The following is a 16,402-nucleotide window of genomic DNA, read 5'->3' as shown; positions in this document are numbered from 1 at the left end:
AGGTACAGTGACTGTATGTCTGTCTGACAACCTGTATGCTGTTAGTTATGTACTCACTGTACATACTATTGAATAGAGTTTACAGTCCCCTCAACGTTGCAAGCATAGACAAATAATTGAATAAAAGGACTTGCAACCTTTAACCCTGTCAATTTGACTGGTAAAGTCATGCGTAAACTCCAATGGCTACCAGTCCACCCGTTATGCAATTCTTGACTTAGATGGGGAGACCCATTCTATAGATTCTAATTCTATGGTTGCAAGTAGGCTAAACCTAAAGACAACGACCACTACAGACTGAACTTGATGAGTTATTTTTGCCTCAGTGAAATCTCATTGTTTATTGTCTGTCCTCTTTCCTCTTTGAAGACAGACACAGATAGAGAGTTGTCAGGAGTCCTCCAGGGGACTGACGAGAGCAGCACAGAAGAACAGGCTCCAGAACTAGGACCGAATGATGGACCTGGGAACCAGGGTAGAACCAGGGAGGTAAAACCCAGAACCCGTAGCAGGCCCTTCTCCCTGAGAGACTGCCTTCTCAAGTACCTCCTGTTCTTCAGCAACCTCCTCTTCACGGTGCTAGGCCTGGTGGTCCTGGCTCTGGGACTGTGGGGCCTCATCAACAAGGAATCCTTCGCTCAGGAGAAAATAGGACAGATCACCACCGACCCCATGCTGGTTTTTGTGGTGCTGGGCTTGGTGCTGTCTATCCTCTGCCTGTCAGGCTGTGTGGGGGCTCTGAGAGAGAACTGCTGCCTGCTCCAGGTCTTCTCAGCCACCGTGCTGGTCCTGGTAGCAGCCCAGGTCCTAGCGGCCATTGTGGCCTACAGCTTCCAGGGACAGATAGAGGGATACCTGAGGTCAGGTATGCTGGCTGCCATGGTACGTTACCAGGATGACCTGGACCTGAGGTTCATCACAGATGAAATCCAGATAGGACTGCAGTGCTGCGGGGCCGACAACTACAGAGACTGGGAGGTCAACATGTGAGTGAGATGTGACTGACCAGACCATTGACATGATGACTTGATGGACATGATGGACATGGTCCATTGACTGACACACAGCCCTGCGAACTGATGTCTGTCAATGTGGGTTGTTACTATCATCTTACTATCATTTTGATAGTTTTGTTAGTTTTGAGCAGGTCTCTCTTGTAAAATAGAGTTCATCTCAGAGAATAACATGTATGAACAAAGATAAAATCAAATGTATAAAATATAAATCTGTCAAAGATGATATGTTACATAACTAGGCTTATTGCTTTTATGTCACATACCATTATCCAAGCAGCCAAGTGAATTGCTTCTCCCCTCCTATGTCCTCTTCATCCCAGGTACTATAACTGCTCTGCCCCAGGGGTGCTGTCCTGTGGGGTCCCTGCTACCTGCTGTGTGGACCCCCTGGAGAACGGCACGGTGTGGAACTCCCAGTGTGGAGTAGGATCCCAGCAGCTGGATGAGTTCTCTGCTCAGAGCGTCATCTTCCTGGGGGGCTGTCTGGGGGGCATGTCCCGCTGGATAGAGCAGCACACAGGCCTGATAGGAGCCGTGGGTATCGTCCTACTGGGGGTTCAGATCATCACTCTGTTCATCACCACACGACTGATGGATAACATCCAGTGCAGTAAAGCTACAAGTTAATAAGACCCAGTGGAGTAAAGCTACATGATAATAAGACCCAGTGGAGTAAAGCTACATGATAACATCTAGTGGAGTAAAGCTACAAGTTAATTAGACCCAGTGGAGTAAAGCTACATGATAACATCTAGTGGAGTAAAGCTACAACATAATAACATCTAGTGGAGTAAAGCTACAAGTTAATAAGACCCAGTGCAGTAAAGCTACATGATAACATCTAGTGGAGTAAAGCTACATGATAACATCTAGTGGAGTAAAGCTACAACATAATAACATCTAGTGGAGTAAAGCTACAACATAATAACATCTAGTGGAGTAAAGCTACATGATAACATATAGTGGCTAAAGCTACATGATAACATCTAGTGGAGTAAAGCTACAACATAATAACATCTAGTGGAGGAATGCTACAAGATAACATCTAGTGGAGTAATGCTACAAGATAACATCTAGTGGAGTAATGCTACAAGATAACATCTAGTGGAGTAATGCTACAAGATAACATCTAGTGGAGTAATGCTACAAGATAACATATAGTGGAGTAATGCTACAAGATAACATACAGTGCCTTGCGAAAGTATTCGGCCCCCTTGAACTTTGCGACCTTTTGCCACATTTCAGGCTTCAAACATAAAGATATAAAACTGTATTTTTTTGTGAAGAATCAACAACAACTGGGACACAATCATGAAGTGGAACGACATTTATTGGATATTTCAAACTTTTTTTACAAATCAAAAACTGAAAAATTGGGCGTGCAAAATTATTCAGCCCCCTTAAGTTAATACTTTGTAGCGCCACCTTTTGCTGCGATTACAGCTGTAAGTCGCTTGGGGTATGTCTCTATCAGTTTTGCACATCGAGAGACTGACATTTTTCCCATTCCTCCTTGCAAAACAGCTCGAGCTCAGTGAGGTTGGATGGAGAGCATTTGTGAACAGCAGTTTTCAGTTCTTTCCACAGATTCTCGATTGGATTCGGGTCTGGACTTTGACTTGGCCATTCTAACACCTGGATATGTTTATTTTTGAACCATTCCATTGTAGATTTTGCTTTATGTTTTGGATCATTGTCTTGTTGGAAGACAAATCTCCGTCCCAGTCTCAGGTCTTTTGCAGACTCCATCAGGTTTTCTTCCAGAATGGTCCTGTATTTGGCTCCATCCATCTTCCCATCAATTTTAACCATCTTCCCTGTCCCTGCTGAAGAAAAGCAGGCCCAAACCATGATGCTGCAACCACCATGTTTGACAGTGGGGATAGTGTGTTCAGGGTGATGAGCTGTGTTGCTTTTACGCCAAACATAACGTTTTGCATTGTTGCCAAAAAGTTCAATTTTGGTTTCATCTGACCAGAGCACCTTCTTCCACATGTTTGGTCTGTCTCCCAGGTGGCTTGTGGCAAACTTTAAACGACACTTTTTATGGATATCTTTAAGAAATGGCTTTCTTCTTGCCACTCTTCCATAAAGGCCAGATTTGTGCAATATACGACTCATTGTTGTCCTATGGACAGAGTCTCCCACCTCAGCTGTAGATCTCTGCAGTTCATCCAGAGTGATCATGGGCCTCTTGGCTGCATCTCTGATCAGTCTTCTCCTTGTATGAGCTGAAAGTTTAGAGGGACGGCCAGGTCTTGGTAGATTTGCAGTGGTCTGATACTCCTTCCATTTCAATATTATCGCTTGCACAGTGCTCCTTGGGATGTTTAAAGCTTGGGAAATCTTTTTGTATCCAAATCCGGCTTTAAACTTCTTCACAACAGTATCTCGGACCTGCCTGGTGTGTTCCTTGTTCTTCATGATGCTCTCTGCGCTTTTAACGGACCTCTGAGACTATCACAGTGAAGGTGCATTTATACGGAGACTTGATTACACACAGGTGGATTGTATTTATCATCATTAGTCATTTAGGTCAACATTGGATCATTCAGAGATCCTCACTGAACTTCCGGAGAGAGTTTGCTGCACTGAAAGTAAAGGGGCTGAATAATTTTGCACGCCCAATTTTTCAGTTTTGGATTTGTTAAAAAAGTTTAAAATATCCAATAAATGTTGTTCCACTTCATGATTGTGTCCCACTTGTTGTTGATTCTTCACAAAAAAATACAGTTTTATATCTTTATGTTTGAAGCCTGAAATGTGGCAAAAGGTCGCAAGGTTCAAGGGGGCCGAATACTTTCGCAAGGCACTGTATAGTGGAGTAATGCTACAAGATAACATATAGTGGAGTAATGCTACAAGATAACATATAGTGGAGTAATGCTACAAGATAACATATAGTGGAGTAATGCTACAAGATAACATCTAGTGGAGTAATGCTACAAGATAACATCTAGTGGAGTAATGCTACAAGATAACATCTAGTGGAGTAATGCTACAAGATAACATATAGTGGAGTAATGCTACAAGATAACATCTAGTGGAGTAATGCTACAAGATAACATCTAGTGGAGTAAAGCTACAAGTTAATAAGACCCAGTGGAGTAAAGCTACATGATAACATCTAGTGGAGTAAAGCTACAAGTTAATACGACCCAGTGGAGTAAAGCTACATGATAACATCTAGTGGAGTAAAGCTACAACATAATAACATCTAGTGGAATAAAGCTACAACATAATAACATCTAGTGGAGTAAAGCTACATGATAACATCCAGTGCAGTAAAGCTACAGCATAATAACATCCAGTGGATTAAAGCTACATGATAACATCTAGTGGAGTAAAGCTACATGATAACATCTAGTGGAGTAAAGCTACAACATAATAACATCTAGTGGAGTAAAGCTACATGATAACATCTAGTGGAGTAAAGCTACAACATAATAACATCTAGTGGAGTAAAGCTACAAGATAACATCTAGTGGAGTAAAGCTACAAGATAACATCTAGTGGAGTAAAGCTACAAGATAACATCTAGTGGAGTAAAGCTACATGATAACATCCATGATGCTAGCTGGACTCGTATTATCACTATGGACAAAAACTGTAACACAGTAAATGTCCTGGCTATCGTGTTAGTGGAACACTACAATGTATTGGCTAGTGTGTTAGTGGAACACTACAATGTATTGGCTAGTGTGTTAGTGGAACACTACAATGTATTGGCTAGTGTGTTAGTGGAACACTACAATGTATTGGCTAGTGTGTTAGTGGAACACTACAATGTATTGGCTAGTGTGATAGTGGAACACTACAATGTATTGGCTAGTGTGTTAGTGGAACACTACAATGTATTGGTTAGCGTGTGTGTTGTAATAGTGCAATAGAGCAGTGTTCAGTTAGGATTCAGTTAGGAATTCAACATGAAATTCCATCCAGGACTACGTTGGAAACAAGTTGAATCTATTTAACATGTTGGTCCCTTGTTATATTGTTGTTAAAGACAGGAAGCTGTAATAGTCTAGAATGTGTCTGCCAACAGAGAGATCTTATCAGTACCAAGACCATCCATCCCTGGAATATCATCTCCAAACCTGAGGAACACAATCAACATCACTTTGTTATTATAGAACATTATTAGGACAACCAGATCATCAACTGTAAACTATCTAAATGTTGTCACTGTTGAGGTTGTATGGCTGAACATGAATTGTATCACACTGTATATTCGAATCATTACTCTAATCATTATTTCTCCACCAGTGGTGGCTAGTGGGCAGAGATATCAGAGGATCAGCTCATTGTAATCAACTACATTTCAGCCATTAGAATAGGCCTGTACTCCTATATCTTCACCCAGCAGCCTCCTCTGTTCTCTACCCACAAAAGCATTGAGTACCACCGAATTACCTTGTATAGAAATCAAATGAAAAGTGCTGAAGTCAGGTCTATTGGTAACACTGCTGACTGGAATAGTGCTGGAGTCAGGTCTATTGGTAACACTGCTGACTAGAATAGTGCTGGAGTCAGGTCTATTGGTAACACTGCTGACTAGAATAGTGCTGAAGTCAGGTCTATTGGTAACACTGCTGACTGGAATAGTGCTGGAGTCAGGTCTATTGGTAACACTGCTGACTAGAATAGTGCTGAAGTCAGGTCTATTGGTAACACTGCTGACTGGAATAGTGCTGGAGTCAGGTCTATTGGTAACACTGCTGACTAGAATAGTGCTGGAGTCAGGTCTAGTGGTAACACTGCTGACTGGAATAGTGCTGGAGTCAGGTCTAGTGGTAACACTGCTGACTAGAATAGTGCTGGAGTCAGGTCTAGTGGTAACACTGCTGACTAGAATAGTGCTGGAGTCATGTCTAGTGGTAACACTGCTGACTAGAGTAGTGCTGGAGTCATGTCTAGTGGTAACACTGCTGACTGGAATAGTGCTGGAGTCAGGTCTATTGGTAACACTGCTGACTAGAATAGTGCTGAAGTCAGGTCTATTGGTAACACTGCTGACTAGAATAGTGCTGAAGTCAGGTCTATTGGTAACACTGCTGACTGGAATAGTGCTGGAGTCAGGTCTATTGGTAACACTGCTGACTAGAATAGTGCTGGAGTCAGGTCTATTGGTAACACTGCTGACTAGAATAGTGCTGGAGTCAGGTCTAGTGGTAACACTGCTGACTAGAATAGTGCTGGAGTCAGGTCTAGTGGTAACACTGCTGACTAGAATAGTGCTGGAGTCATGTCTAGTGGTAACACTGCTGACTATAGTAGTGCTGGAGTCATGTCTAGTTGTAACACTGCTGACTGGAATAGTGCTGGAGTCAGGTCTATTGGTAACACTGCTGACTAGAGTAGTGTTGGAGTCAGGTCTAGTGGTAACACTGCTGACTAGAGTAGTGCTGTAGTCATGTCTGGTGACACTGCTGACTAGAATAGTGCTGGAGTCATGTCTAGTGGTAACACTGCTGACTAGAGTAGTGCTGGAGTCATGTCTAGTGGTAACACTGCTGACTAGAGTAGTGCTGGAGTCAGGTCTAGTGGTAACACTGCTGACTAGAATAGTGCTGGAGTCAGGTCTAGTGGTAACACTGCTGACTAGAATAGTGCTGGAGTCAGGTCTAGTGGTAACACTGCTGACTAGAGTAGTGCTGGAGTCAGGTCTAGTGGTAACACTGCTGACTAGAATAGTGCTGGAGTCATGTCTAGTGGTAACACTGCTGACTAGAATAGTGCTGGAGTCAGGTCTAGGGTAACACTGCTGACTCCAGATCACACACAGACCCACTGGAGATGGGGTTACTAATCCTGCCTCAGCCCCTACTCTCTGTCACCCTCTCTACCTTACCACTCTCACTGACCTTAAACAATACAATATAAACAAATATATATGTAAAATATATAAATAAATCAGAGATAAAATTAGAAATACATTTGGAAATGTTTAGAAATCTTTATTTTAGAACTAAATCAAATGAATAGTGACTCATCCAATGACCCCCCCCCTCTTTATGGGCTTGCTTTTAAACTGTAATGTATAGCTGTCACGCCCTGACCTTAGAGAGCCGTTTTGTTTCTCTATTTGGTTAGGTCAGGGTGTGATTTGGGGTGGGCATTCTATGTTGTATATTTCTTTGTTTTTGGCCGACTATGGTTCCCAATCAGAGGCAGCTGTCTATCGTTGTCTCTGATTGGGAATCATACTTAGGCAGCCCTTATTCCCACTTTCTGGTGTGGGATCTTGTTTTTCTATAGTTGCCTTGTGCACTGCAATAATGCACGTTCATTATATTCTTTGTTGTTTTTGTTGTAAGTTTCACTATTAAAGAATGTGGAACTCTACGCACGCTGCGCCTTGGTCCGATCCTTTCAACGAACCTAACAGTAACTCTGTTTGAACTTGGGGGGCCCCTTGGTTGGGGAGCGAGGACAGGTGGCTGATGGTGCCCAGGTTATTCATGGTTCTGTTGGTCTGTGTGGGGACACTGGGTCTGTAGACTGTCTGTCTGTGGTGGTTTCTGGTTTGGTTACACTGATGGAATGAAGACGAGATGTCAGGTATCTTGTATAGTTTGAATAAATATCTATGGCGCTTAATATAATTAATTTGGTTGAGATGGGGCATCTCAAGAGATCTAATCTGAAAAATGTCAAATAAATAACTAAATATAATCCCTCTCATAGCTCTTTAAACTGTTCTAAACTAGGCACTCTTACCTCCACTGAGTCATATATTAGTGCCACAGACATATAACCCCACCCCACACACACACACAGTTCTGAGAGGAGATAAAATAACCTCTTAATTTACATGAAGCTATAAATAAGGAGAGGAGGAGGGGAAGCAGGTGTCCTGGGGGAGAAAGGGTGCAACGCATCACTGCCTGTAACTCAGTGTCAGAACTAGAACACGTCCCTGGTGATTGACTCTGATAACTAGAGATAGTAGACATGAAACTATCAGCTGGTCTTTGGGTGGGACTGAAACCAGTGGTCTACAGACAGCTGTTCCTGTTGTAAAGTACATGTAGATCTTTCCTCAGTCATTATTGGAGGTCCTACGTCCTCCTCTGGTGGACTTTGACTGACCTGGAGCTTCTATTCTGATCACTGACGCAGAATGTGAAACACAGAATGTGAAACACAACATGACATGACTCTATATGTTGGACCAATCCTAACTTCCACTTAAGAGGATACTTCAGAATTTTGGCAATGAGGCCCTTTATATACTTCCCCAGAGTCAGATGGACTTGTTCATACCATTTGTTTGTCTCTGTGTCCAGTTTGAAGGAAGTTAGAGTTAGTTTAGTCAGTCAATGTTAACTAGCGTTTCCCATAGACTTCCAGTCATTGTTCGATCTTCATCTGACTCTGGGGAAGTAGATTAAGGACCTCATTGAGTGTTTACTTAGTCATGGGTTGATGTCAGTGGGAGACTAAGTGAAGGTCAGACCTGTACAGTAGATATTACTGCTGAAATGATACTGAGTCCAACATCTAATGTTAATACTAGAGAACAGTTTATACCATGTAATAATGACAGCTTCAAACGCTCTCAACATTGACCTGGAGGCCGGGGTTCTAGTCTGATATACCTGTCACGTTGGTATAAAGGGATTGTATAAAATTCCTACCCAAATTACAGCGTGCCATGTACAGGCACGGGGATGAAGACCAAACAAACACCTATACAAAACCCAGGGTTGAAACCGTAACAAAAGAGTGAGGAGCACTTTGAATAAATACACAGGCGCACAATGATACCACACGGGATGACACCCGTAATCTGCACAATACACACTGCACAGAAGCCAAAACTACACAGCACAGGTACTCACACGAACCAACAGACATTGTAACAATAATTGACAGCCCAATGGTGAACCAAAGGGCAAACATACAATTACTAATCATTGGGAAGTGGGTACCAGGTGTGGTTAATCAACAGTTCTGGAGGGAACCGTGACAATACCGGGATCCTTCTCTTTCTCTCCCTCCTTTCTCTCCCTTTCTCTCCCTCCTGTGTCTCCAAGGGTCCCTGGTTCCACATCCCTCCATCCTCCTCCATCTTGGTTCAATAGTTTCCAGAATCCACCTCATTCAGTGCTGTGAACAGTTCTGCCTACATTTCCATAATAATAATAACAGGATCTTCAATGTAAGGCTACAGTCAACTGTTAGGTCATCTCTGGTTGGTCAGAATCCTTGTTATGATAGTAAACTAGGTAAGGATTCTGGGCTCCTCTGTCTTGGTTCAATTTAAATAGTCATTATCCAGATTCAATCATTTAGAGCTGCTAACACTGATGTTCATCAACATGCTCTAATACAAACACTTGTTCTTTAGAATGTTCTTTATTGAATATCCACAATACAACAAGGCTCTAACTATTCCTTTATCATTAGTAATTCAACTCATTTCACAATAGTAGAGATCTAGTCATCATGACAGTGTTTCAGATGTTATGTTCTAGAGAACATGATGCTGGTACAGTGAATGCATCAATAGTAACTTGTGATGAGAAACAACTATTTGACATCACATTGGTTATGGTCATACTATTCACTGCTGCATTCAGACTTCAGCCCAATACCATCCATGTTGTTAGGATTTTAACTTCTATATTTAACAGCAAAGATCAACACATCACTTAACAGTTCTAATGAAATAACAGCTGCACTCATTCTGAAGCATTAACAAACTATCAGTTGTATTGATTGTCTGAAACTATTGATTTACAGACTGCAACTAGTCTTTCTGATCTCTTTCTCAGAGAATGTTGACCCCAACGACACTTTACATGTGAACACCACGTCCTTGTCCCAGTCTGCAGTCTGAATGGTCAGATAGCTGCTGATCCTGAAGGTGTTGTCTGGTTGCTGCTCAGCAGGGCTGGTAGAAACATCTTCTGTTACTGACTCACCGCTAGACATCCAGCTGACATCTGCCAACCCCTTGGATCTCTGAGACAGGTCACTAGTCAGACACACCAGTGTTGCTCTGCTGGACTTGAGGTCTTCAGTGGATGGAGGGAACAGAGTCACAGCAGGTGTAGCCAGATCTCCATCTGTAGAAAGTAGTCAACGGATGGGATGAGAACAAAACACAATGGATCAGTTTATATTTCAGTACATGTGGGTATCATTACCAAAACACAATGGATACCAGTTTATATTTCAGTACATGTGGGTATCATTACCAAAACACCTGCATTAAGAGGAAACAGATGCAGCAATTAAATAGAGAACTGCTCTTCATGATGTTTACAATGATACTGATAGAAGGAACCATACAGTGTTAAGGTGTTAAAATGAGAGGCAGAGCAATTTATTAATACGTTACTTACAATATTACATCACAGCTCTGGAAGACTAAAAGACTCAAAGATGAACGAAATGTGGACATTTTAAATGTAAAATTCTAATAATTCACAATCAAATGGGATTTAAAAAATATATATAAATATTTGTCTAAGAAATTGAGCTGGATAACATTTCTGGAGATGAAAGATCTCCTTTACATTGAGTTATAAAGACAACAGAAACACAAGATATGAATGATAAAACACTTTGAGATGAAAGATCTCCTTTACATTGATTTATACAGACAACAGAAACACAAGATATTCATGATTAAACATGAACAGAGCAGACCAACCAGAGACATTAACACTGTCATCAAACTGTTTCATAAGTCATTTACAAACAACATATGAGACAGGATTAAAGCAGGTGCAAAATATTAAATGAGTGAATATAAATGACATTTTATTAAATAAATATTTTTAAAAAATATATATATATATATCTGACCAGCAGTATATTAGAAACAAAACCTATTCTGTAGATTAAAACATTAGAAGGGAACTCACCAGTGACAATGAGCTTGGTTCCTGGTCCGAATACCACAGTGATTCAGTTTGTATACACAGCCGTACAATAACCTCCCCACTCTGAGAGGACAGGAACTGAACCATCCCATTCAGACAGAGCTTCACTCTCTCTACTGAGAGGACAGGAACTGAACCATCCCATTCAGGCAGAGCTTCACTCTCTCTACTGAGAGGACAGGAACTGAACCATCCCATCCAGACAGAGCTTCACTCTCTCTACTGAGAGGACAGGAACTGAAACTTCCCATCCAGACAGAGCTTCACTCTCTCTACTGAGAGGACTGGAACTGAACCATCCATTCCAGACAGAGCTTCACTCTCTCTACTGAGAGGACAGGAACTGAACCATCCCATCCAGACAGAGCTTCACTCTCTCTACTGAGAGGACAGGAACTGAAACATCCCATTCAGACAGAGCTTCACTCTCTCTACTGAGAGGACAGGAACTGAACCATCCCATTCAGACAGAGCATCACTCTCTCTACTGAGAGGACAGGAACTGAACCATCCCATTCAGACAGAGCATCACTCTCTCTACTGAGAGGACAGGAACTGAACCATCCCATTCAGACAGAGCTTCACTCTCTACTAAGAGGACAGGAACTGAACCATCCCATTCAGACAGAGCTTCACTCTCTACTGAGAGGACAGGAACTGAACCATCCCATTCAGACAGAGCATCACTCTCTCTACTGAGAGGACAGGAACTGAAACATCCCATTCAGACAGAGCTTCACTCTCCACTGAGAGGACAGGAACTGAACCATCCCATTCAGACAGAGCATCACTCTCTCTACTGAGAGGACAGGAACTGAAACATCCCATTCAGACAGAGCTTCACTATCTACTGAGAGGACAGGAACTGAAACATCCCATTCAGACAGAGCTTCACTCTCTCTACTGAGAGGACAGGAACTGAAACATCCCATTCAGACAGAGCTTCACTCTCTCTACTGAGAGGACAGGAACTGAACCATTCCATTCAGACAGAGCTTCACTCTCTACTGAGAGGACAGGAACTGAAACATCCCATTCAGACAGAGCTTCACTCTCTCTACTGAGAGGACAGGAACTGAACCATTCCATTCAGACAGAGCTTCACTCTCTACTGAGAGGACAGGAACTGAAACATCCCATTCAGACAGAGCTTCACTCTCTCTATTGAGAGGACAGGAACTGAAACATTCCATTCAGACAGAGCTTCACTCTCTCTACTGAGAGGACAGGAACTGAACCATTCCATTCAGACAGAGCTTCACTCTCTACTGAGTGGACAGGAACTGAAACATCCCATTCAGACAGAGCTTCACTCTCTCTATTGAGAGGACAGGAACTGAAACATTCCATTCAGACAGAGCTTCACTCTCTCTACTGAGAGGACAGGAACTGAACCATTCCATTCAGACAGAGCTTCACTCTCTACTGAGAGGACAGGAACTGAAACATCCCATTCAGACAGAGCTTCACTCTCTCTACTGAGAGGACAGGAACTGAACCATTCCATTCAGACAGAGCTTCACTCTCACTACTGAGAGGACAGGAACTGAAACATTCCATTCAGACAGAGCTTCACTCTACAAACATCTCAGGCTTTTCTAGAGTTCCAGTTCCTCTCTATGAAGTAACAGTATATAGTAAAGCATCACATTCTGCTGTTTGTGTCTGGTCCTTTTAAATCCATCAGTTAAAGCACTATCCATATGATGCAGTATTGACCTGATGATGATGATGATGATGATGATGATGATGATCACAACAAGAGAGACAACATCAGTTTCCTTTCAGACAATGTCTTCTTATAATCCTTTTGACATGTAGTAATGGATGGTTCCTCCATTTCCAGATCTCCCATTGTGTATATAATGTTATAATAATCACTGATCAACTGATGTTTCTTAGAGTTCACCCCTCTGCCACGCATGAAGCAGAAGTGAGTGTATTTGGTGAGGAGGTTTTGTCATGGTGTATATGACTGTGATAGGAGAGTCATTTTGAGTCTGACAGTAATACACTGATGAGTCTGTCTCCTCCACATTGTTAATAATCAAAAAATAATCTGATTTAGACTGATGATTAGATGTGAATCTAGGAGAGGAGAAACCAGAGCCATATTCTACAGATCTCCAACCAGTGTGGTACCACATTAACACGTACTGAGGGACTCCTCCTGGAACCTGTTTATACCAACCAGTAATATTATCAACAGTCCCCAGGTTACAGTCCATAGTGGCCGTCTCTATTATCAACAGTCCCCAGGTTACAGTCCATAGTGGCCGTCTCTTTTCTCAACAGTCTCCAGGTTACAGTACAGAGTGGCCGTCTCTATTCTCAACAGTCTCCAGGTTACAGTACAGAGTGGCCGTCTCTATTCTCAACAGTCCCCAGGTTACAGTCCATAGTGGCCATCTCTATCATCAACAGTCCCCAGGTTACAGTCCATAGTGTTTGTCTCTATTCTCAACAGTCCCCAGGTTACAGTCCAGAGTGGCCGTCTCTATTATCAACAGTCCCCAGGTTACAGTCCATAGTGGCCATCTCTATCATCAACAGTCTCCAGGTTACAGTCCATAGTGGCCTTCTCTATTATCAACAGTCCCCAGGTTACAGTCCATAGTGGCCATCTCTATCATCAACAGTCCCCAGGTTACAGTCCATAGTGTTTGTCTCTATTCTCAACAGTCCCCAGGTTACAGTCCAGAGTGGCCGTCTCTATTATCAACAGTCCCCAGGTTACAGTCCATAGTGGCCATCTCTATCATCAACAGTCCCCAGGTTACAGTCCATGGTGGCCATCTCTCCTTTCCTCACTGTCACAACAGGAGGCTTCTGTGTCACCACAGTCACACCACTGACACCTGGGAAATAAGATGACATTAAGTAAATAGAAACATACAGACTCATTATTAATAAACCAGGAAGTAAAACCTCCAGGAAGTCAGACTCCTTACATGTTACAGCAGTGATGAGAGTGCAGAGTGTCCCCAGCATGTTGTCAGTGTGTGGTGTGAACGGCCCTTACTGTCCAGCTGAGAGATGAGCAGGGTTGGAGTGTGAGGAGGGGAGAGGCTGCAGGACCCACCTATAAGGAGACAGACAGGGAGGATCGGGGGGAGGGGCCTCTACATCTCAGCCTATCAGCTTCTGAGAACACGGTTTTCTGATTAATTTAAATTACTTTAACTATTAAACTATCAAAAATATCAATGTTTTAAATTGGACCAACAAAAACCAAATGGGATAATTTTGGTTACACTTTAGTTTCATGTGAGTTATGTTGGTAGGTTTACTGAAATCAGCATGTCATAATATAGATAATAACATTATAATAATGTAATCTGGACCTGATGGTGGGGTTCTGAACTAACAGTACATCACTAAATGACTGTTGATGTAATATGTCTCTACTGTAAACCAGGGGACTGACTATCATGGAGGTTCTGATACATGGAGTCTTCTGTTAGGACTGAACCTTCTGGAATATCACTTTATCATTCATGCTTTGTGACAACTAGGTGTAATTGTTAATGACAACATTCTAGTAAATGTGTGAAGGGTTTTGTGTAGAACACAAGCATGGAATGTTCTCCTCCTGCAGACACACTGGTTCAGGATGACTTGACATTCAGTTAGTGTTTATATTCAGAACATCTGAAAGCAGAAGTGAGTGTAGGAGGTTTTTGTCATGGTGTATATCACTGTGATACGTGCACTTTAACAGACTTGTCCCATGTATGACAGTAATACACTGCTGAGTCTGTCTCCTCCACATTACTGATTATAAACTGATAATCCTTATCAGACGTGGCTTTAGATGTGAAACGATCAGAGGAGAAACCAGATCCATATTCATCAGGAGAGCCATGAGTACGGTAAAACCTTAACACATACTGAGGAGCTCCTCCTGGAACCTGTTTATACCATAATACATATTGGCTTTCATATTTGGTGATGTCACAGTGAAAAGTGGCAGTCCCCTTTGTACTGACAGTCAGTACTGAAGGTGTCTGTGTCACTGCTTTCTGGCAACTGACATCTGTGGGAATGAAATACAATTTAAGACATTTAATCAAACATGAATGAACAACTTCTAATGGCTTTCTTTGATTCATGTTGAACATATAGTAAATTCCTTACATGTTAGAGCAGTGATGAGAGTGCAGAGTGTCCCCAGCATGTTGTCAGTGTGTGGTGTGAACGGCCCTTACTGTCCAGCTGAGAGATGAGCAGGGTTGGAGTGTGAGGAGAGGAGAGGCTGCAGGACCCACCTATAAGGAGACAGACAAGGAGGATCAGGGGGAGGGTTCTCTACAGTTAACCTATCACCAAGCCATGGATGACCAGTGGGAGGGGCCTCTACAGTTAACCTATCACCAAGCCATGGATGACCAGAGGGAGGGGCCTCTACAGTTAACCTATCACCAAGCCATGGATGACCAGAGGGAGGGGCCTCTACAGTTAACCTATCACCAAGCCATGGATGACCAGAGGGAGGGGCCTCTACAGTTAACCTATCACCAAGCCAGGGATGACCAGAGGGAGGGGCCTCTACAATCAACCTACCACCAAGCCATGGATGACCAGAGGGAGGGGCCTCTACAGTTAACCTATCACCAAGCCATGGATGACCAGAGGGAGGGGCCTCTACAGTTAACCTATCACCAAGCCAGGGATGACCAGAGGGAGGGGCCTCTACAATCAACCTACCACCAGCTACTCTCATTGTTGATTGTTATTATTATTTTTCACTGTAATTTTTCTGAATGATCAAAGTAACCAGAATATATGAGAGACTAGTATGATCATTGTTCTACATGAGATCCTGTCTTCTTCACTGACTCATATTCTACCTTCATCAAATCATATCTGTAGTTTAATATCCTATACTAGTTCTACACAGGACCAACATAATGACGAGGTATCTAATCTCCTACCTCCATCAAAACATGAATGGAGTTTATTATCCTACACTAGATCTACAAGGGACCAACATAATTATGAGGTACTTAGGATGTCTCCCTATTCCCCTTATAGTGCACTACTGTTGACCAGAACCCAATGGGCCTTTGTCAAAAGTAGTGCACTATAAAGGGAATATAGTGCCATTTGACAAACATTTTCAGTTTCAGTCCACTCCTCTGGTCACCTGCAAACCCCCCTAACTCCCCCCTCCCCCCACACAGATCTGAGAGGAGATAAAACAACCCTTTAATTTACATGAAGCTATAAATAAGGAGAGGAGGAGGGGAAGCAGGTGTGTCCTGGGGGAACAACACATCACTGCCTGTAACTCAGTGTCAGATCTAGAACACGTCCCTGGTGAATGACTCTGATAACTAGAGATAGTAGATATGAAACCACCAGCTGGTCTTTGGGTGGGACTGAAACCAGTGGTCTGTAGACAGCTGTTCCTGTTGAAATGTACATGTAGATCTTTCCTCAGTCATTATTGGTGGTCCTACGTCTGGTTTACTTTGGCAGAACTTCAGA

The 16,402-nt window shown here is 42.6% G+C and overlaps 2 protein-coding genes across 2 annotated transcripts; one reads left to right on the top strand and one right to left on the bottom strand.

Annotated features, from left to right (window-relative positions):
• Positions 1 to 369: 369 nt before the first annotated feature.
• LOC109877511 (tetraspanin-10-like) lies at positions 370 to 1,643 on the top strand (the record flags this gene model as incomplete). The annotated part of the gene is made up of 2 exons (XM_020469753.2): positions 370 to 986; positions 1,337 to 1,643. Coding segments are annotated over 2 exons (924 nt in total), but the record flags the coding sequence as incomplete, so codon positions are not given.
• Positions 1,644 to 9,358: 7,715 nt separating this feature from the next.
• LOC116363961 (immunoglobulin lambda-1 light chain-like) lies at positions 9,359 to 15,184 on the bottom strand. Its single transcript, XM_031817274.1, has 4 exons — positions 15,050 to 15,184; positions 14,620 to 14,948; positions 10,895 to 10,928; positions 9,359 to 10,090 (listed from the first exon to the last, which is right to left on the bottom strand). Exons 1-4 carry the CDS (start codon positions 15,087 to 15,089, stop codon positions 9,759 to 9,761), a joined length of 735 nt encoding a protein of 244 aa, XP_031673134.1. The 5' UTR covers positions 15,090 to 15,184; the 3' UTR covers positions 9,359 to 9,758.
• Between the last annotated feature and the right edge of the window lie 1,218 nt (positions 15,185 to 16,402).

This window comes from Oncorhynchus kisutch, unplaced genomic scaffold (assembly GCF_002021735.2).
Source record: "Oncorhynchus kisutch isolate 150728-3 unplaced genomic scaffold, Okis_V2 scaffold973, whole genome shotgun sequence".
Taxonomy (NCBI): Eukaryota; Metazoa; Chordata; class Actinopteri; order Salmoniformes; family Salmonidae; genus Oncorhynchus; species Oncorhynchus kisutch.
The sequence above is the reverse complement of the archived record's forward strand: the minus strand, read 5'-3'. Positions and strand labels throughout refer to the sequence as shown.

Coding starts and splice junctions, on each gene's coding strand:
- LOC116363961 (XM_031817274.1), bottom strand. CDS start 15,089: ATGCTGGGGACACTCTGCACTCTCATCACTGCTCTAACAT. Junction 10,929..14,619: donor ACAAGTCTGTTAAAGTGCAC/GTATCACAGTGA, acceptor TGAATCACTGTG/GTATTCGGACCAGGAACCAA. Junction 10,091..10,894: donor AACCAAGCTCATTGTCACTG/GTGAGTTCCCTT, acceptor TACTTTCTACAG/ATGGAGATCTGGCTACACCT.